Raw genomic sequence first — 17,758 nt, 5'->3', positions numbered from 1 at the left:
CTTTAGCCCAGGGATAGGGATTTTTTTTCCATTCGAGGGGCCACTTCAAGTTCTATTAACCCCTTAGTGCAGCACTATGGCTCTCCATAATGTCATAGCAACGTTGTTATGATGTAGTTAGGCATTTTCAGCAAGTGAATAGAGTCGCTGGCAACCCCTGCTGCAGTAAGAGGCTACGTCCTCCAAGGGCTGTACTATGAACACAAACCAGGATTTCCCCCTGTACTTATTAGGCGTGTATTGAAGGCGGACACGAAAAGCCTACTTAGTTATTTATAAATAGTACCATTCAGGCACTTAATGTTATGCATGTTGTCATCATGTATTTTGCAGGAAGTCTAACTTTGCTATGGAGGCCCGGCAGGTCTTCATGAGGGTCTTTGAAGACTACACACAGTCCTGGCATTTCATCCTCATGTAAGCATCTGGTTATGTTCAATAACAGTTGAAGGGTGAGAGCAGGTTGGCAGAATTAATAAGATTTATTCAGTATGCGAACCTGCTCTCACCCTGGAACTGTTCTTTTTGGGTCCACGGTGCACCTGCTTATTTCTCTAGTGCAACAATATCCTCGCTTCCTATGTTCGATAATAACATTTTTTTCTGAATTGCAGAATTGCAGTAATTATGTGAAAATATGACAATTTCAAGGAATTATTCCAATTGTAATCTTTGTTTACATTCATTGCATTTATTGTGTTATATGACAATAGACACAGTTATTATCATCAGGTCTAAAAAGCACTTTCAAACTCATTCCTACATCATATCCGTAACGTCATACACCTTCACTCTGCAATGTGCACTGTCATACTGAAGAGTCTGGTTTTTTTTTTTTGTCCTTTGCAGAGGTCTGGTTATCGCGATGGTGGTCAGTCTGATCTTCATCGTGCTGCTGCGCTTCTTGGCTGGCATTATGGTCTGGGTCATGATGTTCATGGTCATCCTCGTCATTTTGTACGGTAAACGGAGACTTTTCTCAAAAATCTCATGTACACCTTATTTTACGGAACCTTTGTGAAAGATTCTACTGGTTCCTCGGTTATTCGAGTGTGCCATTCTGTTACATTAGTTACAGTTTAACAAAGTAATACACTCTAATATCATAAACTTTTGTGTACTTACACTGTACATACTTAACCTTAACCTTATGTTACACAGTTACAGTGCAAGCATATAATATTACATGTTGATAGATCTAGATACACTAAAAAATAAACCTGAAAACAAATTGTTTATTGTTACAATAATCTCTGAGTTGTGGTGTGAATTCTTTATGGTGTTATATTGCCTGAAAGACTGATGTTTAGGGAAGAATAATTGTCCGTATGCATATGTGTGTTGCATAACATTGTGGAGCAATATTACAATGTAATGTAGATGATTCATCATTCAATTCTTGCATTCCATTGCATTGGCTCATATGTGAAGCTGTTTTCACATCTGGAGACACTTAGATGAGCAAAGCGTATCGCAACAACTGCCTTTGCTGTCTTATTGTGTAGACAGAAAATCCATTGCATGGAGGGTCCATTGAAATATAGTGAAGTGAAAAGTGTAGTATTTGTTGTTCAGATGAAGTGAGGAGAAAGTATGTATTTTAAGAAAAATCATGCCTGGTCTCTGCACTGCCTTGGTGAACAGTCTGACCAATCAAATGTACTACATTACTCAAAAACTGAACAGTTTCATTGCAAAATGACGTAAGTGTTATTATTTGGATTTTGCATTTTATTATTGGAAATGACTGTTCAGACGTCCTATCATCTAGGTGTGAATTCTTGCCATTCAAATATTTAGAGAACATACTTTTTAAACCTATTTAAAATGCTTTTTGCAATGTAATGCAATGCAATGCCCAATACAAAAATGTCAATTTCGCAAAATGTAGAAAGTCAAAGAATGCGCGCACATCAGTGGCACAGGTGCTGGACCAAGCGTAAGATAACTGAAAAGAAAATAAAGGTCCGCAACACTGTTAAATGCTCCCAAACATTTAGTGGCANAAAAAAAAGTGAAAAGAAAAGAAAATTTTTCTTTTCAATTTCGCAAAATGTCCCACCATGGATATGTAATTTTACAACGAAGCTCTTCAAAGCTACTTGAGTAAAGTACTTAGGTAGGTAAATGCACTTCGCTGCTTTCCACCTCTGCTTACACATTTCCATTTCCTTATATTCCTTCCAGGGATCGTCCACTGCTACCTGGAGTTTGCCGCTCTGAAAGGAGTCCAGGGTTCTGACGTCACCATCCGTGACCTGGGGCTCCAGACGGACTTCTCTGTATATCTGCAGATTCGCCAGACCTGGCTGGCCTTCAGTGAGTCTCGAAGCAGCGGCAGCACTCAGTAAACAACAATGCAGTGTTAATTCAACACCTGGAGACTACTCTGGGAGCAAGTACACTTTAGACAATGTCAAATTGCTGTGCAGGCAGGCGTCAATAAGAGTAGAAATGCTCTAGTGCCTGTCTGGCTCTAAACACCTTAATCGATGGACACTAAATCAATATGGCTATTAACTTGTCAGTAGCATTTGCCATTCTATCACGAAATCTTTTGGGGCTACTGTTTCTCCATCTTTTTGTATGCAACAATCGGTAGTGTTATATATTTCTTCTCTCTCTCTCTCTCTCTCTCTCTCTATCTCTCTCTCTCTCTCTCTCTCTCTCTCTCTATCTCTCTCTCTCTCTCTCTCTCTCTCTGCCTGTCTCTCTCTCTCTGCCTGTCTCTCTCCCGATCTCAGTGATCATTTTGGCCATCGTGGAGCTGGTCATCATCATTCTCCTCATCTTCCTCAGGAAGAGGATTCTCATCGCCATCGCTCTCATCAAGGAAGCCAGCAAGTGAGTAACCAATATAGCTACTAGCAAGTGAGTTACCAATATAACTAGTCTCATACTAGCAAGTGAGCGGCCAATAGCTAGTTTTATACTAGCAAGCGAGTGGCCAATAGCTAGTCTCATACTAGCAAGCGAGTGACCCATATAGCTAGTCTCATACTTGAAAGTCCCATGCTGCTTTGCACGATAGTTCAGATCTGAAAGACAACATTTTCTACGAGAAATTGCATAGATAGCCTCCAGACTAATCTCACTTCTAAGATAGTCTGGTGATAACCAGGCAAGTCACACACAGTACCTGATACTGGACATCAGCAGGTTCAGTCGGGTAACACATGGTCACATAGGGAAAAGTTCAGAGCTCGATAGGAATGCGGGTGGTTCACAGGTAGGCCAGGGGCGTCAGCTGAACCTAATGCTATACAGGGGCACAGTAGGGCACCGAGAGATAATGCGAGCGTGCAAAGTGCGAGAGATTTTTTTTGCAGTAATTTATTTTAAAAAGCTATTACGTTATTGCAAGTAGTGCATGTGTGCTATATTGTGCACATTTTGTAAATTACTCGATATGCTAAACTTATGCTAAATCCAATGTAGCAAGGTTTTTTTTTTTTGTGAAACTCATACCAGGGCACAGCAAATCAATACCCAGGCATGTGCCCCTGTAAAATAGGTCTGGCGACCAACGCCCCTGAGGTAGGCACTTTAGCTACGAGCATAACTGGTGCAGGAACAGGCACTAGCACCTTTCTAGTCGTCCGGAAAACAGTAATCGTGGTTTCGGGGCCTCACCATAAGGTTTCCGAAAATGGTTTCAGTGGCTCTTAAAGCCGTAACAGGGTGAGAGAGGCACTTCAGAATTGATTGTCAATAAGCCTGGAGGAGTCTCTAGCCAGCCTCTCTGTAGTTCCCCATGAGTGACAATTCCATTTCCAATCTAAACAACCAAACAACCAAAGAAAGAAATTACTAAGTGTCCCTTTAAGCATATTTCATCATAACCCTTGGTTCTCATTAAGCCCTCCATCCCTTCTCCTGGTCTGTTGGCCATATCTTGTGTATGCAATTTCTGTCAAGACACAACCTAACAAGATGGTGATTGCCCAGTATATTAGCATAACTGGCGCCAGGCTTCATACTGGAGCTATAACCAATTACGAATATTAAGTCATATTTCCGGTTCTTCATGATCTCTCTTTTCTGGGGCCATTCCCAATATAGCCAGCACCAGGTCTGATACTATAACCAATTACACGTTTCATTTTGTACTGGTCCTTCACGATCTCTCCATTCCTTCTCCAGGTCCACTGGGTGTTGCCCTCGTTGGTGGACATATTACATTACATTATATTACATTACATTGCATTTGACAGACGCTTTACAACCAAAGCGACTTTCAAACGAGGACATAATCATAGCCAACATCACCAGCAGATACAAAGTGCACAGTAGATATACAGAACAACAAGTGGAAATGCCAAGAAGGGTTAGGTTTTTTAAAGTGGAGTACAGACACACACATACACATCATGTTGTCAAGAGTCTGGCCTGGGGCTAGGGCAGCTCAGACATTAGTCTAGTAGAGAGTCATGAAAGAGAAGAGTCTTTACTTGCTTCTTGAAGGCTGCAAGAGATGTGCTTAGTCTTAGTCTGGGAGACCGTTCCACTACTTGGGTACAACAGAGAACAGTCTTGACTGGTAGTACCTAGAGCGAGCGGCTGGCAGATCAAGACGGCTTGTGCTGGAGGAGCACAGTTCTTTTCCAGCAACATAATACTAGTATAATAATATAAGTACCAGTATAATACAAGAGCGTATTGGTTGATGACTAATCAGGCATATTTAATCACTGGTTCTTCATGACCTCTCCATATTCCTTCTCCAGGGCCATTGGGCTCTAGCATGATTATCATCAACGTTCAAATCTCTTCGAGACTTGGTCTGACCAAGAGCATAACAATTAACGTTTCCCAAACAGCATGGTTGACCTACCTCCCTTGGTTTGCTTATGGTTGTTTGCTTATCGACAAAGTGGGAGGAGTTCCCGTATTTGCGGGAACTCAGAAAGTACTTGCATTGCTCTTGACCTGACTAGTTGCAACGGTGAAAGTGTTGCGTCACTAGGACGGTACAGCCTGGCTAATTGGGCACGTGTGTTCCTCATTGGTGGACATATTTGTATTACCGGAGCTTATTGGTTGCTGACTAATCAAGCATATTTAATCACTGGTTGTTCATGACCTCTCTGCATTCCTTCCTCAGGGCCATTGGTCACGTATGTTCCTCGCTGTTCTACCCCCTGCTGACCTTCTTCCTCCTGGCTCTGGTCATCGCCTATTGGGCCGTCACCGCTGTGTATCCTTGGCAACCTCTCTACTGTGGGCTCACAGACAGACGTGTTGTGTTAGATGAGGGGGAAACAGCAGATGTGTCTAATCACATCCAAACAAGATGTCACTGTACGATTTTTCTAACTTTTGACCCCATATCTGCAAATGTTTACCTTCTAAGCAATGCTGAAGAGTATGCCAAGATCCTGGCTAAGTAGTAATCCAGTTTAAGTTAACGTTGAGGTAGTGGTAAATCATCTTATACAAGAGCCTGGGGTCCTTCTTTTCTTAAAGGGACACTGTGTGAGATTTTTAGTTGTTCATTTCCAGAATTCATGCTACCCATTCACTAATGTTACCTTTTTCATGAATACTTACCACCACCATCAAATTCTAAGTACTCATTATGACTGGAAAAAGCACACTTTTCATACATGAAAAGGGGGATCTTCTCCATGGTCCGCCATTTTGAATTTCCAGAAATAGACATTTTAGCTGCAAACATGACTGTACTTGGGCCATAATACAAAATGTTTGTTTATTACTTAGTAAACTTTCAGCAAAAGATACAATTTGGCAATAGGCGACACAGAGTGCTGTGTCACAATGACAATAGTTGGAGTTTCCCAATGGGCTTTCACTTTTTCACTTTCAGTTTCAATGAGCAGCATAGTTGCAGTACCTTTTTTGACGATTTCCTGAATAGTGTCCCTTTAACTGAATGGCAGCTGAGGGCTATCTATTAGCAGGTTTACCACTTCATGCAGGTTAACTTAGCCAGGTTAATCACTTAACCATGTTCTTGGAATACGCCCCTGACTGGTCAATCATCTAATACAAGAGCCTGGAGTCCTTGTTGTAAGCTGTGGGCTATCTATTAGCAAATGTACCATTTCTTGTCCTCCTTGAAATATTCCCCTGATCTTCTTCACACACTAGTCATTATTGTTATGTTGTGTAATATAGTGTTTTGCTATATGGATAAATTTCTCCGAGTCCTTGACAATCGCCCAGCTTCTTGTCCACGTCCAACGAGGCCATCTACAAAGTGTTCAACACCAGCGAGTGCTCGCGCTCATTGGAAGTCTGTGACCCAAAGGTAAAACTCACTCATCAGAAGAACACCCATCTGAAACATCTCCTACATTTCAAGTTGGCTAATAATCAGTGTAGCAGCTTCAGGTAAATGGGCCAGTTTTAATAATCAGGCCGTATTTATGACATGCCCCATCACTACTTATCAACAGCAACATCATATCAATATTATTTATGATCAGCCTCAATATCACAATGCAAAATAAATAACATTAGCAAGATTCAGCTTTAGAATCACTGATTTTTATGAAGATGAGTGTCATTATTTGGCTGTTAACTCAGCAGGGATTAAAGTTTTCCGTCGCTATGACGGATTTCCGTCAACTGGATTTTCGTTTGGACGGATTTCCGTCTTTATAATTCATGTCAATTAATTTACAATTTTTACTTTCCAACTGAACTCAAACCGAGAGCACTCCTGGTCATGAGAAGGGAAGGAGAGGTGTGTTTGGTGTACGGATTTAGTTATACACTCCACCACCGGTGGTGTCATACAACAGATTCACTCAGTAGTTTTGATCCATCCCCTGTTCTTCCGTGTTCCAAAAAAAAAGAAAAAAGAAAAGCACACCAGCGGTCAGCAATTCGGTTGCGGCGCAGCGCGAGAGATTAAAAAAACAAATAGCCAACATTGTTGCTGATGGCAGAAAAGAAAATAAGTGTAATACTATGTTTAAAGTGCCATGAAATGACAATCATTAAATGAGTTGGACTGATATTCCAATATGGGCTAATAATGCATATGCATGGAATGCATAGCTTGAAGAAGGTAGGACACGTATGTTTCCATTATCATTGCACCTGCCGTGGCGGATAGTTAGAAAAAAATGAATAGTTTACTTCGACTGCGCATGATGTCCTTTTCATGAAGGGGTTGCCTTTTTTGTGACTTTTACTAACATTATTCATAGCTCTAATGGGACGGCTATCATTGGCAGCTAGCTAGGATATGCCATGCGTAATACCATGCCTTTCATCCTCAAAGTTTAGCGCGTTTGACTGGCTACGTGTAGAACTAGCTCTAGTTGTCTTTCTGACAACGGATAATGTACAGTCTCATTTGTAATCATAGCATATTTAACTTTGTTGTTGCCGATATATATTTAAGAAATAAGTTAAAAATGGGTTGCATTTTACAGGGGTCACGGAGGATATCCCTGGCAGAGCCAATATTTTATGCCACGTCTTGCTCTGGGAAACAGTGTTCTGATGGGTGGACTCATGGTCAATAAATGCCGTTTCGGTGTTTCTTTCACTTTCAAGGCTTGTTGTAGGCTACTGTGTGATGCTATTTTTGCTAACTGGAGTAGTGTGCAGCAACAGTTGTGTGTGTGCTTGTTTTTGAGTGGCTAAACGTCTGTGCCCATCTTCTCGGACTATACGCTTCGTTTCAGTTCAGTTATTTGCGCACTGCGCACTCAGGACTGATGGGTGGGTGGATTGTCTTGATTCGAGTGGAAAGTTGCGCGACAAGCTTGGGAAAGTGTGTTACTTTTGTTAAACGATAGACGTATGTCTGTGACTGTGTCGTGTCCGCTTGTAGGAGAGAACACGAGTGCGTGTAGGAATCGGGGACGTTTTTTAAATCAATGGTAAGCGTGTGCCCGGCACCGCACATCGAGAAGCAAAAAAGTACCGGTAGCAATAGGTTTTCAAAACGGTAGAACACAACAGGTAGACTACAGGATGAATAGTGAAAAACATACAAAATAACCAACAACTAGTTTTCTCCCTCTGATTGCTATGACCAGTGCATTATTTTTTTTAAATGTCAGAAATACTGCAAGCAATGCGCACCAGTGCTTTCACCAGAACAGTGGGAAAGAAAAATATAGCCTACTACTAAAAAAAACCCATAATGGGATCACTGTATCAACGCATTGCAATTCCAACTCAATAATTCTATGATATCAGCTAGACCATTTTGAAGCAACACTCATTGTGAATCCATTCTGCATAATGTTGTGAACAATTCATAAATAATGGGTAGATATAAGAGGAAATAACCAAATTGCAGTTCAATGTTTGCAGTCTGATATAGTATCCATTATCCCTCCATTCTCGGCCATTTCTAGTCAATCTGGTGGCCTAGGCCTGCCCCTTTCCCTCTTTCCTTTTTCTTGTATTTAGAAATTGGCATCTGTAAACATAGCATTGTAGGCCTACATCTGATTGAGCACATCTGATCTAGTACCTACAGGTACATTCATACTGAGTGTGTATATAGGCCTACTGAGTGTATAATGAATATTCATTGTTAATGTGAAGTGTAAAGTTTTATGTTGGTTGAAGTTCTGATTTTGTGGCACTTTTTGGTTTTACTGGCGCCCTCAAGACATAGGCCTATTCCGCTCTAGGCGACTGCCCTGTCTGCCTATGCCTAGTGTTGGCTCTGGCACCGTTCCTTGCATAAAACCAGTGTATGTTGTTTCGTTTATGAGAGGGCAGAGCCTGGCTACATTGGTTTTCGTTGGGTTACGGAGTGATACTCGATCGGGTGCCTAACCGGTAAAAAAAGTTCAGTCAGATGACTTTTTTTTGCTTTAATCCCTGTTAACGCAGTCTTACTGTGATCTATTTGGATGATCTTGTATCAGAAGCTTTCTTTGAAGGAATGCAAGCGAAGCCACACCACAAATTTCATATATAGCCCTCAAATTACACAATATATTGGTAGTTACATGTATATGACTTCATGTGGTTATAGGACTGATACCTGACCCTTGGACTACCCAAACATTACATCCAGTAAATTGTTTACTGCTGTCATTCTCCACCAATGATGATAAACAGGTTAAAGCCGAAGAAAAGTGGTTGTGGGGACCATGTATTGATCCAGAGAGATTGTTTTGGTGGCAGGAGTCAAGTTCCTGCTTGCATTGATCTTTCTTGTGTTGTGTTCTTTGTAACATTTCCAACGCAAATATTTTCCTATGCTGTTTGCTCCTAAATTATGGAACTTGTGTCAGGCTCACTTGGAACTTGTATCAAAATTGAAAAAGTGCAATTAAGATGCTTTTTAAATTTCAAGTAGCATAGGACATACGTAGGAGATTTTAAAATATATTTTCTTGTTAATTATTTTATATAAATATTTATATTAAATATACTGTATATAAATATGTTAATTTGGATTGTTTTTATGTTGTAAGGTGACTAGGGGTGTCCTTAAAGATGCCATGTAACAAATTAAAATGTATTACAATAATAATGATTATTATTATATGGTTGTGACGTCATCTGTCGAATGCTCCATTCATTTCAACGGGGCTCCCCAACGTTCGGACGTCTGTTATTTTTCGATAACGGACGGGTTGGTCTATAACAGACCGCTGTCAATGGCAACAAGACTTTTCACTGCTAAAGCGACTTTTCAACAAGACTCTAATCAGCTGCTGTGATAGACAGCACCCGTTGTCCTGGCTACCGCTGTCAATGGCAACAAGACGTTCACTGCTAAAGCCACTGGCTTGTATACAAGCCTCCGCTCCGCGTCGGGGTCTAAAGATTCTCTCTGTCGTGCTGCTATTCCACGGTAGCGACCTTCTCGCCGAACGTTAACCCTTACTTATTGTTATTATTATCAACCTCCTCAGACCTTCAACTCCTCCAACATCACAGAGGAGTGCCCGGACGCCGAGTGCCAGTTTGCCTTCTACGGCGGGGAGACGCTCTACCACAAGTACCTCATCGTCTTCCAGTTCTACAACCTCTTCCTCTTCTTCTGGTGTGCCAACTTCGTGACGGCGCTGGGCCAGGTGACGCTGGCGGGGGCTTTTGCTTCCTACTACTGGGCCTTCAAGAAGCCTGACGACATGCCCGCCTACCCCATCTGCGCATCGCTGGGCAGGGCCCTCAGGTACACTACTCACTGCTCTCTCAGGGTTTTTTTTTGTCTTTTTGACTTCATTTATGATAGTATAGTGAAGATAGTGACAGAAAGCGAGTGGGGAGAGAGAGACGGGGAACCCGGGTCGGCCGCACAGCTGACGAGTGCCTACCGGTAGGGCCTACTGCTCTCTCAGCTATGATGATGCATGTAGTTATGGATGGATGGGTGGATTGATGGATGGATATAATAGATGGATGGATGGATGGATGGAGAGTGACATGACCCAATGACATGCCCACTGCGCATCGCTGGGCAGGGCCCTCAGGCACACCACTCTACTGCTCTCTCAGGGCTTTTTTGGTCTGTTTGACTTTATTTATGATAGTATAGTGCAGATGGTGACAGGAAGCGAGTGGGGAGAGAGAGCCGGGGAAGGGCCGGCAACGGACCCGAGCCGGAACCAAACCTGGGTCGGCCACACAGCAGACGAGTGCCCCACCGTTAGGCCACGTTAGGGCCTACTGCTCTCTCAGCTATGATGATGCAGTGATGGATGGGTGGATGGATATAGTTGATGGATGGATGGATGGATGGATGGATGGATGGATGGAGAGTCACATGACCTAATGACGTGCCTGCCTAGCAAGGGGCACACACACTCACTCACTCTCTCCCTCTCTCTCTCTCTCTCTGTCTCACACACACTCACTCACTCTTTCTGTCTATCTATCTATCTCTCTCTCACACACACACACACACACACACGCACTCTCTCTCTCTCTCTCTCTCTCTCGCTCTCTCTCGCTCTCTCTCTCTCTGATGAATGTATGGATGGATGGATTAATGGGCTGATGAATAGAAGGGTGAATGGATAATGGATGAATAGATTGAAGTATGGCCCTGAGGTGTCTCTCAGCAGTGGCAAAGCCTCTGCAAAGAACATTTTGCAGTGTCAATTCAACTCTTAGAGGGTCGCACCAACTACAAGAGCGTTGAATTCAAATATGTTGGCCTAAGTGTTCAATTTACTGTGTGCTGATGGATGGATGAATTGAAGGATATAGCCGGTGGATGGAGGGTAGTGGATGGACAGACATGGACTTTTCTGGGTTGTCATTCAGGAACACACTAGTGATGAGCATGTAATCAGATTGACCACGGTAGATGAAAGTATCAAACCGGCGACCTATTGTGCGGGAGGAGGCAGACACATTACCAAGTGAGCCAAAAGCCGGATTTCTAGCTACGTCGGTATCATATCTGTATGAGGTGTTGGGAGGGAGGTTTGATGTCCCACACTTCGCTGCCCTAGTTAGCAACTGACTGTTACACAAATTTAACAAAATATTGACGATTGGCTCATAGTATGGGTGGATGAATAGACTCACAGCAGTGCTTGACACTAACTTTTTCGCTTACCAGCCATTTTGGCTAGTGGTTTTCCTGACTCACTAGCCATTGGGCCTTTTCACTAGCCATAATTTTCTTAGCCATCATAGCAGCTTTAATTAATTATATAATAGGCTGTAGGCCCTAATAATGTAATGTAGGCTAATATAATATAATATAGGCATAATATAATATAATATAATATAATATAATATAATATAATATAATATAATATAATATAATATGCTATAGGGCAATTAGAATTGTTAGGCCTATTAACTGGTCCATGCATGCATGCTATGCAAAGAACAGATTTACTGATCTGAGGAATGGCATAGCCTATAGTAGGCCTATATTTAGGCTACCATGCAGAAACACCAAGCACAGTGTTGTGGAAGGGCACAAATGTAAGCTACACGAGAGCAAAATATTTTCGTCTTTAATCTGGAGGGACTTCTTCATATCATATAGGCCTATCTGTGGAGGTCGCCGTCCAAATTCATGCGCAAAGTAGATAGCCTAAAGTCATTGCCAAGTTGGCCGGTCCTCGGACATGGATGTGGAATAACACCTCTTCTGGGATATTTGCTTATAAAAGTATCCACTAGAAAGCACACACAGATGCGGTAACTACAGAAGGGGCTACGACTTCCTTTCATTCCGTTTAATAGTGAGTTGTAAAATACAAACGGGCGAGACGGGCACCTGCGAAGGGACATGCAATGGGATGCTTTTGTGCAGTCTGGAAGGCTACTACTGCGCGTTTTTTTAAGAACGGTTTGACAGTCGGGAACAACAGCACAAGAAACATGGAGGAATATTAAGGTATGAAGACACAGGCAAATCAGAAAATAATTTAAACCAAACATTATTAATGCCGCATGTGTCCTTGTCTTATCACTGCGCTAATAGGCCTAAGTCTTGAGACTTTCACAAGAGTAAGACAGACTGACATGTTTTCCTCTCGCTTTGGTCATTTTAATGACCACTACTACTAAGTATTGTAGTAATGACAGATCGCAAAACAGGTCAGTTGAGATGAACTTCGCTACTTTATTTTCACGTGAAGGTTTCCAGTGGCATTTCGAACTTCGAAGCGCACGCTGATGTCCCGGTAGCTCGCTGTCACTCCTCTTCGCAAGACTAGCTCTAGGCCTATCAGATTCCTGGCTTGCGTGAGATACAGTGACACGTGACACAGGTGCTTCATGGGTATTGTAGGCTCGCGAAATCGCATTGTATTGCTTTTGTAGCAAAGACGGTCCGAAGAAAAAAAAACTACAAAATGCGGTGCCTCATCATTCAGAATAGTAACGGACCCGCCAGAATGGCTAGTGAACCTTCGGTATCTACTAGCCAACGCCGACTTTCACCCGCATTTGGCTACCTGGCGTGTGTTAGTGTTAAGCCCTGACTCACAGAATGAATGCATAGCCAGCCAGACATACACAGGGTCAGACACAGCGGGATGTAATGTAGGGATCTTGTTTGTGGGCCTGCGCCTCGTGTATCACACTGATGCTATTGGGCGAGTTGGATTGAGTCATCACGCCTTCAGTATCAGATCAACAACTTCTGGGAAAGGGCACTCCTTTGTTTAAGGGAAACTGAAGTATCAAGTGTACTCTGTCTACCACCATGGCATGCTGGCAGGATAATAGAGGGCATTCGACTCCTCTGCTATGGTGTGGTAGGGTCAGGGCCATATTATCCATAAGGGCCAGTGGCACAGTGCCCAGGGGCACCAACCATTTACAGCCAGATAGGGGCACCATAAGACACAAACTTTACAAATATTGTTCATAAAGGGGGCCCCCGTGCGAGGTGTAGTGACCAAGGGCACCACAGAGTCTTCATACAGTCCTGAGTAGGGCGTGATGATATTGCGGCATTTAAGATGTTTATCTGCCACCAGACACACAAAAAGGATGTTGAGCAAAGGATGGCAGAGGTCAGACGGTTTCTGTGAGCGGCAAGTTAAAAAAGGACACGCAAAGGGTGGATGCTGTTTCCTGAAGGCCCTCAGCTTAAAAGGAAACGGCTCACAGGCAAGGAAATACCTCAGTCATCATGGATGCAGTGTTTGTAGAAGAAGTCAAAAGTCACCAGGCTCTATGATCAACTCAAGGCTTAAGAGGTCCATTGTAGTCTGGTGAAACACACTTTCAATGTTCTGTGAAAGGCATGTTACACAGAAATGCATGCTACACATTGACAAAGTGCACATTGACTTTGACTTCATGATGACTACAGCCAGGCAACTGTGTAGAACTGTGGCGTTCTGAAGGTTGTTTGACACCTAAAACACCATTATAGCAGCCCTGGCCAGGGCTCAAACGGTTGGGGCACAGACAGATACGGCAGGGACGGGTTCAATTCCGACCCAAGGTCATTGCCCGGGTCATTCTCCCCCATCTCTCTCTCCCACTCGCTTCCTGTCTCCATCTCACACTGTCCTGTAAGAATAGCATCTAACTATCTAACTATCTACTATCTACTAATCATTTTGCCATGTAGGGCTTGAAAGTGACGTCACATCCTGCGATTTCATGGGACCTCACAGTGTTTTTTGGCGGAAAATGTTAGCATGTAATTCAATGGCGGCATTAAAATGATATTTTGATCCCCTTCGAATTGTGCTGCAAGCTTCACGTATGTTTTTTCATTTTTGTGTAATTTTTCGTAAGAAACACCAAATGTTTTAAAAGGCTGTGTTTCTTCACATTTTCACACAAACGGCCTTGGAACAAAATATTGATACTTCTGCATGAATAATCTATATTTAGCTCCTTGAACAGCATATTTGTAGCCCAGTGCTTATAATGACTGGAATCAGAGGATATTTACTCGCTACCATGCCAGAGGGTCAGCTAATGAAATGCGGAACTAAGGGGTGGGACTTTCAAGCCCTATTAGCTAGGTCATCTTGCACTGAGATTGCATGATGGCTACCTTTTTAACGGTTTACTCTATGCTAGGTTTGCATGACACTGAAATTCCTTCTAAACGTGTTGTTGCTACTCATTTGCGAGTGTGCTTGGGGTGGACGACGACCTCTTTTGTCCGAGTGATTGTTAAGAGAAATGGGTTGTGGCCTTTCAAGAACCAAGCAGGCATCAATAAAACATCATCAGCGGAGATCATGTGTGTGTGTGTGTGTGTGTGTGTGTGTGTGTGTGTGTGTGTGTGTGTGTGTGTGTGTGTGTGTGTGTGTGTGTGTCGGGATGATGGAAATAAATAATTCATGGTGTGACAGTAACAGCTGCTATGCAGGCAGAAGGGTGTGGTCAGATGGGGAAATGGAGGTAACTGACCCGAGAACTGTCCACTCATACAAAACATAAACTGTCTGGGCCTTACCGTGGCCTAACGGTTGGGCACTCGTCTGCAACGTGGCCGACCCGGGTTCAATTCCCGGACCCTGTCCTTTGCCGGCCCTTCCCCGTCTCCCTCTCCCAACTCGTTTCCTGTCTGTCCTTCACTACCCTGTGTCATAATGAAGGCCTAAAAAAATTACCCCCCCCCCCCACCCCCCAAAAAAAATAAAAATAAAAAAAATAAAACATGAACTGTCTGATGAAGGGCATGCTGCTGAAACGGGAACTTGTTGTCGCAGACTTGACTTCCAGTTTTCATGTGATTTTGATGTTAAATGTTTAAGACGTTTTGTATGAGTGAGTGGAGATCACCTATCTGCAAACAAAATCTACCTTTGGGCACAAGCAAAGTTATCTAATCTAAACCGGTCATCATGATTATAAGGCAATCTTCTTTAAGGCATTTGAGAGTTTCTTGGTCTGCACATACAGAAATCGTTACGATCTGAAAAGCAGCATGGATACTCGTCCCAAAGCGCAACCGTACCATCTTGATGTGGCCCTGTGTAATGCAATGAATGATTGGATGAATGTTTCACAGCAGTGCAGTAAGTCTTCCTCTCTTGTCTCCCCCCGCTCTCCTCCAGGTACCACACGGGCTCCCTGGCGTTCGGCTCCCTCATCCTCTCCATCGTGCAGGTCATCAGGGTCATCCTGGAGTACCTGGACCAGAAACTCAAAGGTCAGGAGGTCACACACAGACAAGAGAAGCTTTCTTACATGCACACTCACTCACGCAAAACATCAGACCTTTCAATCTCCAAAGACAAATGTTAAGATAAAAGCACTCACTCACTCACACAAACATCAGATCTTTCAATCTCCAAAGACAAATGTGAAGATAAAAGCTGAGAGTTTAAGAGTATACACAGTCTCTCTGATAAAAGTATTGTCTGTTTGATCAGGTGAAATCATTAGTTCTCACATTATAACTATATTTTCAAACAACAATGATGTAACATACCCAAAGACCTTTGTACTAAAGAATGTTTCATATTTAAAAAATGTGCATCATTAACTGAACACGTTTTAATCAAAAGCACAGAAAAAAATGAAATCCTGCCCATTTAAGTCAAGTCAAGTCAAGTAGGCTTCATTATCAATTTCTTCACATGCGCTGGTCATACAAAGAATTGAAATTACGTTTCTTACGTTGGACATAGACAATTAGACAGAGACAGTACACATACATTACACCTAGAGTACCTATACTCTACACATACAGACATATAAAGTGCAAGAACAGAAGAAATACGTAGAACATATATTAAAAGAGGTATTGTTTTTTCTATGTGTTGACCTGTTCCAAATAGGTGCCCAGAACAAGTTTGCCAAGTTCCTGCTGAGCTGCCTGAAGTGCTGCTTCTGGTGTCTGGAGAAGTGCATCAAGTTCCTCAACAGGAATGCATACATCATGGTAAATAGAGAACCCTCCCCCTTCTTGGCTGTGTGCACATTTGGAGGACATTTCAATAAGTCATTGGCTTGCCATTGAGAGTATATTCTATGGTGCTTGCGGAATCCTTGGAGGAATTCTTTCTGTGATTAAAAATGAAATGGATGCATCAAGTTCCTCAACAGGAATGCCTACATCATTGTAAATGGAGAACCCCACTAGATTTTTTCATATTTATTCTTGTCAGGATAGTGAAGGACAGACAGGAAATGAGTGGGAGAGAGAGGTAGGGAGGGATCAGCAAATGACCCGGGCAGGAATCGAACCCAGGTCGCCGGCATAGTAACCCAGTGTCCTACCGTTAGGCCACGGCGGGGCCTGGAGTACCTTCTAGATTCAATCGAAGTCATGCTCAAGCTGAAGGATAGTTGTTCGTGTTTTTGGGTGTGCGTCCATTAAAAGTCAGATAAGGTAGAAAAAAAGACTTCACTACACTTTCTTTCTTGCGTGTTCTCCATAAGCAAGAGAGTGCAGATTTTTTGTATCCTATCAAATTGATAAGCCTCCCATTTGGAGGGCTTTTCAATAAGTCCTTGCGGAAGCCTTGGAGGAATTCTATCTGTGATTAAAAATGAAATGGATACGGACAGATATACAGTAGGGTGGCATTGGGATTTATTGAATTGTCTGGGGGTTGTAGCAGTGCGCAGACCAGTTTCCTTTTCATTTGTCCTGTGCCTGGTCTTACTGTAAGATGAATTGCTACATTTTTACAACTTTTTACTGTTATTTAAACTCAAGTGGACAATAAAACGACATCAGACATTGATTAACCAAAGGAAATGCTCATTTATCATTAGAACGTTCAGTGTGTTTCATGTTAATGACCTCTAGTGGTTATTTGGTGTAAATGTACTCAACAGACATCCTCTACCAAGTGTTCTTATCTGAGGTGTGGGTGAACCATCATTCTTCAAATGTTCCTGTATTACAAATACAATACACAACCACTGAATTGTTTTCATTTTTCTCCTCTCCATAAGGTGGCGATATATGGCAAAAATTTCTGCACAGCTGCAAAGGATGCTTTCTTTTTGTTAATGAGGAACATTCTGAGGTGAGCTCTTGACACTCATAAATTGTTTTACTCATAGCACTTACGCACGGCCTATTTTTTTTTGTCCAGATCAAGTAGCTTATTAGTTTTCCCCCTTTCTCCTCTCTAGGGTCGCTGTGCTTGACAAAGTTACAGATTTCCTCCTGTTTTTGGGAAAGTTGCTTATTGTTGGAATTGTAGGTAAGTGGCATCACATTTGTATGGCTATCTGTACAACATGCCTTGCTATCTAACCTATATATTATCCACACACAAAGCCAACATCTTTGAAACCCTATAATAATTATTTTCATTAATTCATGGCTATTGGTCTCTCTCTCTCTCTCTCTCTCTCTCTCTCTCTCTCTCTCTCTCTCTCTCTCTCTCTCTCTCTCTCTCTC

The 17,758-nt window shown here is 42.4% G+C and overlaps 1 protein-coding gene across 1 annotated transcript in view; it reads left to right on the top strand.

The window, feature by feature from the left end:
- Positions 1-17,758, top strand: part of slc44a2 (solute carrier family 44 member 2 (CTL2 blood group)) — a 35,672-nt gene that overhangs the window by 10,949 nt on the left and 6,965 nt on the right. The window contains exons 9-19 of the mRNA XM_063202085.1: positions 334-417; positions 850-962; positions 2,188-2,319; positions 2,745-2,844; positions 5,105-5,197; positions 6,187-6,271; positions 9,864-10,126; positions 15,453-15,547; positions 16,179-16,282; positions 17,305-17,378; positions 17,488-17,558. Of these exons, the coding sequence (XP_063058155.1) occupies positions 334-417; positions 850-962; positions 2,188-2,319; positions 2,745-2,844; positions 5,105-5,197; positions 6,187-6,271; positions 9,864-10,126; positions 15,453-15,547; positions 16,179-16,282; positions 17,305-17,378; positions 17,488-17,558 (1,214 nt within the window). The remainder of the gene's footprint in view (positions 1-333; positions 418-849; positions 963-2,187; positions 2,320-2,744; positions 2,845-5,104; positions 5,198-6,186; positions 6,272-9,863; positions 10,127-15,452; positions 15,548-16,178; positions 16,283-17,304; positions 17,379-17,487; positions 17,559-17,758) is intronic.

Source organism: Engraulis encrasicolus, chromosome 1, assembly GCF_034702125.1.
Source record: "Engraulis encrasicolus isolate BLACKSEA-1 chromosome 1, IST_EnEncr_1.0, whole genome shotgun sequence".
NCBI lineage: Eukaryota > Metazoa > Chordata > Actinopteri > Clupeiformes > Engraulidae > Engraulis > Engraulis encrasicolus.
Note: the sequence above shows the minus strand (reverse complement) of the source record. Positions and strands in the feature narration are given on the sequence as shown.